The following is a 6,673-nucleotide window of genomic DNA, read 5'->3' as shown; positions in this document are numbered from 1 at the left end:
GGAAGGAAGGAAGGAAGGAAGGAAGGAAGGAAGGAAGGAAGGAAGGAAGGAAGGAAGGAAGGAGGGAAATCCAATCCATTTCCATTCTTTATTGGGCAGCTGCTCCAGAAGACAACATGTTGGCAGTGTCTTCCTTAGCAGAGACCCAAGTAAGCACCTTTGTTTCTTTAGCTTCTTTGATATCCTCTTTTCCTCCCCTAGAGGCAGGCAGTGGCCCTGTCTCTTTCTCCCTCTTCTGGATTTAGAGGGGCTGAGGGGACTGCATTGGTTTCCTTTGTGGGAAGCCATGCCACCAGCCTGATTTAAGTTGTACCCGATTCACCAGCACATTTCATGGGCTTCCCTACCCTCTGTCTTAAAGCTGGTGAAACAAAACCCAGGCCCTCCTCAATCCTGCCCTAGGAGTTTATTATCTAGTTCATGGGTGCCCCGCGTGGCCAGGACACCAGGCAGTCCTCAGGAGCAAAAGAACTTTGATTTACAGCTGTACTCTTTACGAGTACCTAGAAACAAATCCTGAGACCGTGTTTCTGTCCACGTACCCAAGTGTCTGTGGCTGGCACAACTCTCAGTGAAAAATTCCCTTGAAATCCCCACACCAGGGGCACTCTCAAAACTTCAAAAATCTGCCTCCTCATTTCTTGGTTCCCTCTTCATGCTCTGAGGATGAGGTTTTCACTGAATCCACTCTTGCTTGGTGAGGCTGATGAGTCAGGCCTCATGGTGAGCTCTTTGTGGGTTTAGAGGTGCCTTGCCCAGGTCTAAGCCCTCAGAGAAAGCTTTCTAGTCTCTCTCATTCTCTGACCCAGAGGTTGAAGTATAAGTGAGCCCTGTGGGGCTTTCTGGCTGGTGCAAGGCTGGCTCTTCCACTCGCACTGAGGGGAGCTCTCCCTTGTTTCCCTCTGTGTCCTCTGCAGAAGTGGAAGTGAGTTGGGCCTTTGCCTGCCTCTCATCATAGACTCTTCACATCCATACTTCTCACAGCTCAGTCACGCCTTGGCTGCAGGGGTAAAGTCGCTTCCCATCTAGGCCAAATGCATTGCTATGATTTGGTTTGACCTTGTTGTTTAATGATATAAGACTTAAAGCTTCAGATTTAGGGTAAGTCCATGTAAGATGGGGCCTGGTGCAGCTTGATAAAGAAGACTTACACTTGATTGAGTGAAACTGTTCCTAGCACTTCACGTTCATTTAAGCCTTGTAACATGGGTGACATATTGGGTGATATTATCTTGGTCATCTTACAGACAATGAAACAGATTCAGGGGCCATGTTCTTGATCACTAGGTGGTGGCAGAGCCAAGACTTGAAGCTGTGTGTGCCTGAGTCTAGAATCTGTGAGCTTAATCTCTGGTCAGTGGTTCTCAATGTGTGGCCCCTGAAGCAGATTAGTAGCATTACCTGCAGCATGTTAGAAATGCAGATTCGCAGATCCTCCCTAGACCTGCTAGTTCTGAAACCTCTGAAACTCTAGGGGTGGGATCCAGCCACCTGTGTTTTTCTGTTGCTGTTGTTGTTGTTTTGTTTTGTTTTTCTGAGATGGAGTCTTGCTCTGCCGCCCAGGCTGGAGTACAGTGGTGGGATCTCGGCTCACTGCAACTTCTGCCTCCTGGGTTCAAGCGATTCTCCTTTCTCGGCCTCCTGAGTAACTGGGACTAGAGGTGCGGACAACCACACCCAGCTAATCAGCCACCTGTGTTTTAACAAACCCTGCAGGAGAGTCAGATGCACTTGTGCCATGCTGCCTGGCTCCCTGCTGAGTGACATTGTCCTCAGTATCAACCCAAAAGCCTGGAGAAGAGAGAAAAGGCTGGAAAATAAGAGAAAGGGGGAAGAAAGGAGAAGAGAAAGAAAAAGATGTGTTGGAAAGAGAAGGATCAAGTTTAAATGGGACTTTGGGAAGGGGCTAAATTCAGGCGAAAAAGCAAAGTACTCCAACGAAGCCTAGAGGAAGGCCTGCCCCACCTGGTTCCCTGGTAGAGGTAGATATTTTTGACATCTTCATTACTTCATTCATGACCAGGCTGAATCTGATTTATATCTTTGAGAAGATGGCTGGGTATGCAGCTGGTCATTGCTGTGGGCAGCATGTTTCATATTTGGGAGTCTGGTTGTACATCCAGGTGAAATTCAGCATTAGCAGGGAGGAAAGGAGGCTGCACAGAGCAATAGACACAGGCACTGACTGTCTGCTAGCTTTTCCCAGCCTTCCTAAGAGGTTTCTGCAAAGGAGCTGATTTCCCTACGTTTACTGAGGCTAAGCTTCGGCCCCATGATAACAAGTATAGGAGGCAAACTTCCTTTGCGCAGAACCCCATAGAGCCATGGAAAATTCCAGGTGGGGTGATGGGGACATCACCAGGCAGGAGTCAAATTGCAAGTTCAGAGTTGAGTCTGATGAGTAAAATGTGGCTTCTGCAAGTTTCCCCTAAACCAACACATCTTCCCTGATAACTACTGACTTAGAAGCAAGAAGAAAAGGAAGCATGATCTGGCCAAGACTTTTTGGGTGACTTCCTGAAGACATTTGTGAGACTCTTGTGTAGCTGTCGCAGAGCCACAGGAACCAAAGCAACAAGAATAGAGGAAAAAAAGGAACCCAAGCAACAAAATACATGAAATTGTGCCCTGGGACCCAGGTTACTTAGAGGAGATGAATCTGGGCACTGACTTGGGCTTATAGACCTGGCTCCCAGTTCCAGCTTCTGTGGAGGTCAAGAGGGCTTTGCCAAAACCAGCTGTGGCCAGAGCCGGGGCCACTAGCAAGGACTCGTAGCTGGGGTCCTTGGCCCTCCTTTAGGAGGCCCGGCTGCATCGTCCTGGTGGGATTTGATGTTTCTCGTCTCACATGAGAAGATCTGAGCTGAACAGAAGTTTGATTCTCAGACCATGCACACACCATGGGAGAGTCTTGAAAGGCCCAGAGAGTGCCCATCTTGCTCTGTGCTTCCCCTTGGCCTCGGCTGCTCTGGCTTTAAGGCTGTAATCCATCCAGAGAGAGTACCATGCCTGGAGTTTGGGCTGGTTCCCTGCATCTTTGTGGGCTATTTTCTGCCCATCCAGCAAGATAGAGTGCTTGTTCTCCTGCTTACCTCACAAAGATAGATTTCAAAGAGTCCAAAATTCTCCTATTTCTCCTTAGTGTGGCATAGGGTACACCCAGGGCAAGAAAGACAATCATGCCTCATGCCACCCCCAGGTTCCATGGGGCAAGAGGTAGAAATGGGGCTGAGGTCAGGTGTGGTGGCTCACACCTGTAATCCCAGCACTTTGGGAGGCTGAGGCAGGCAGATCACAAGGTCAGGAGATTGAGACCATCCTGGCTAACATGGTGAAACCCCCTTCTCTACTAAAAAAAAAGAAGCCAGGCATGGTGGCGGGCACCTGTACTCCCAGCTACTCAGGAGGCTGAGGCAGGAGAATGGCGTGAACCTGGGAGGTGGAGCTTGCAGTGAGCCAAGATCTCGCCACTGCACTCCAGTCTGGGCGACAGAGCGAGACTCCGTCTCAAAAAAAAAAAAGAAAAGAAAAGAAATGGGATTGAATATAGTCCTCTGGGTGTATTACACAAGTTGTTTCTGTTTGCCTCAGTGTCTGCTGGGACTGAGTTCTACTTTATCATTTTATAATTAACCACTAAGAGTCTTGATTTGTAACTTTCAGTACAAGGTAGCGAACACTCAAACTGCTAATCTAATCATGTTAGGGCTCAAGTGGAAAATACAAATAAAAATCAGTATGTATAGCATGATTTCATAAGAACACATACAAAACTGTCTCTCTTTCTGCATGTATATAGAACTACACACACACACACACAAAGTCAAACACCAAAATGCTAAGAGTTATATGAGATTATAGGTATTTTTAAAATAGTCCATATGTTTACTTATCTGTATTTTGAGTCTTCTACAATGAACTTGTATAACTTATGTAACAAAAAGAAGTAACTGCATAAACAAAATTTAACATACAAAAGTGATATGGTGATAATTACATCTGTATCACAGTTATTATTGTGAAGATTAAATGAAATATGCCTTTAACATGCTTAGCACTTTCCATAGCACACTGAAAAAAAAAAAAAAGACAAAAACTTAACATCCTATGTGCCAAGCATTATTGTAAATATTTTCTTGCATTAACTAATTTAAGCCTCACAGCAACCCAATGATGTAGACTATTTTTATTGCCCCAGTTTTACAGATGAGGAAACTGAGGCACAGAGAAGTAAGTTATCCACATGGCAGAGCCAAGCTTTAAACCTAGGTACACCAATTCCACAGTCTGTTCTTAGGCACTTTGCTTTACTACCTCTTGACGGATCATAACTGAACAATTAGTGTGAGCTGCTGTTATTGTTTTTATTAAGGATTTACACAATAGAACTACTGAATAGCAAAAGGTAGCTCTATAGGAGCCATGGTAGCTCTGCAGTGAGAACAGAGCAGAGCGCTGATATGTAGCATTTTCCAATTTCCATGGTGTAAATATCCTCATCACGACTATGATTGATTTCAAGCTATCAGCGTGCAGTACTAAATGGGGAGTCAGGAAGAGATGTGCACTATCAGCTCTTGCTAGCTGATGCGATCCTGATTCAGGACACCACTGGCAGGCTGTTCTGTATCTGATCAACATGGCCCCACCCAGCTGACTGCATTTCTGCTGGTGCCAGCTGTCCAGAGCCTAGAGTGACTTCCCAGCCTGGAGGAGCCAGGCCCTGCTGGGCAGAGCCAGGCCAGGGCTCTCCTGCCATCCTTGTTTGATTGAGCTTTCAGGCTGTCTCTGTGCAATTGCCAGAGGTAGCACCTGTCCTATGAACCAGTAGGGCTGGGTTCTAAATTTGACAGCCATCTCTAAAATGCAGATTTTAAATGGTATCTTAATAGTTACATACCATTTTTTAATCTATATAAATACAAAATACAATTTATATATATAATTTAATTATAACTATATACACAATTTAATTACAGTAATAATGAGAGTGATAATAATTAAGCAGGATTTATAATGTACCAAGCACAGTGCTAAGTAAAATATCATAATCTCATCTAATCCTCCAATAGCCCTATATGATGCAGGCATTAATATAATTATTATCTCCATTTTGCAGATGAGGAAACTGAGGCACAGAGGGGTTAAGGAACCTACCCAAGGATGCATAACTAATAAAAGGAGGAGCTGGTATTTAAACACGAGAGAAAGATTTGGAAGGGCAGGCAGCGTGCATTCATTGTGAATAGCGGTGTACTTGTGGGGCCGTGTGATTCACATGGGTGGACCACACTTTTTACTTCATGAATTTGTGTAAAGTTTATTTTCACAGTGGCTAGTGTTAACTTTGGCTATTTCAAAAGCTAGAAATCAAAATATTGCTTCTCAAGCTGTGTCTGGATTCTGAGGTCTGAGCTCTCTCCCACCCTATCCCTTTTCTCAATTCCAGACTGAGAAGAACAACAAATAGAATTCTGGCTTCCTCCTGCTGTAGCAGTAACATTTTAGGATCAGTGAATGTATGCGGTTTTGAACCTGATCAAGTCAAAGTTCGAGTGAAGGATGGAAAGGTATGTGTGTCGGCTGAGCGGGAGAACAGGTACGACTGCCTCGGATCGAAAAAGTACAGCTACATGAACATCTGCAAAGAGTTCAGCTTGCCGCCCTGTGTGGATGAGAAGGATGTAACATACTCCTACGGGCTCGGCAGTTGCGTCAAGATCGAGTCTCCTTGCTACCCTTGCACTTCTCCTTGCAACCCTTGCAACCCCTGCAACCCGTGCAGCCCCTGCAACCCCTGTAGCCCCTGCAGCCCCTGCAACCCATGTGACCCTTGCAACCCGTGTTATCCCTGTGGAAGCCGATTTTCCTGTAGGAAGATGATTTTGTAAAGTGCACATAGGAACCCATTACTTAATAGAAGTCAGCTACTCCACCCAGGCAGCTCTCTCAATGTTTCTCCTCTCCTTCCCGTGGCCCCTGTTGTTCAAGTAGGTAGGAAACTGAATACATAATTGCAATCTGCTGGTGTTGTGTGAAAGTCTTTTGGTTAAACCCACTGCAGGAGCCCTGCAGAGTTAGTGAACACTGGAATAATCAGTGGATGGGAATAGAAGGATGATATATGGTGAGACCCACCCTCCCACTCCCTCCTCCATACCCAGCTACCTCCAAACTCCAGGAGAAGACACTTTTCTGGTGGGCATCCCCAGACATTGTTTTCCAGATGATCCAGTGAAATGGCCTAACCCAGAAACCAAATGGTCAAAGCAGAAACAGATGAACTAGAGTTGAAGGCAAACACATTTTCAAAGCTACTGCAGTAGGGAGCCCTGGAAAGAGACTCCTCAAGCACAGTGGGGTTGTGGTTTTACTGGACAATGATCAGAATACAAAAAGTATGGGGCGGTAGGTGGGATGAGGGGCGTGTTTGCTGGCCAAGACGGGGTGGCCATACAGCTTGTCATTTTTCAACATTCCTGTTGAATTGGCCAGCTCTGGTTAGCATATGGATGCTAAACAAAACGTTAAAAAAAAGAAAAAAGCAAAACTGAAACTAAACAAACCAGCTTTGGTTTGCAACCTGCTTAAGATTTATTACAACTATCTCTTTTTCTGTTTTTTTTTTTCTTTTTCTTTTCTTTCTTTCTTCTTTTTTTTTTTTTTTTTTTTT

General features: G+C 45.2%; 1 protein-coding gene across 1 annotated transcript in view; it reads left to right on the top strand.

Annotated features, from left to right (window-relative positions):
* The window catches only part of ODF1 (outer dense fiber of sperm tails 1), a 9,931-nt gene extending 3,907 nt beyond the window's left edge, over positions 1–6,024 (top strand). The window contains exon 2 of the mRNA XM_011931387.1: positions 5,450–6,024. Coding sequence (XP_011786777.1) covers positions 5,450–5,891 — 442 coding nt within the window. The 3' untranslated portion in view covers positions 5,892–6,024. The remainder of the gene's footprint in view (positions 1–5,449) is intronic.
* Positions 6,025–6,673: the final 649 nt, after the last annotated feature.

The sequence above is a fragment of the Colobus angolensis genome, unplaced genomic scaffold, assembly GCF_000951035.1.
Source record: "Colobus angolensis palliatus isolate OR3802 unplaced genomic scaffold, Cang.pa_1.0 Scaffold121, whole genome shotgun sequence".
Lineage (NCBI taxonomy): Eukaryota > Metazoa > Chordata > Mammalia > Primates > Cercopithecidae > Colobus > Colobus angolensis.
This window is presented reverse-complemented; position numbering and strand designations above follow the sequence as displayed.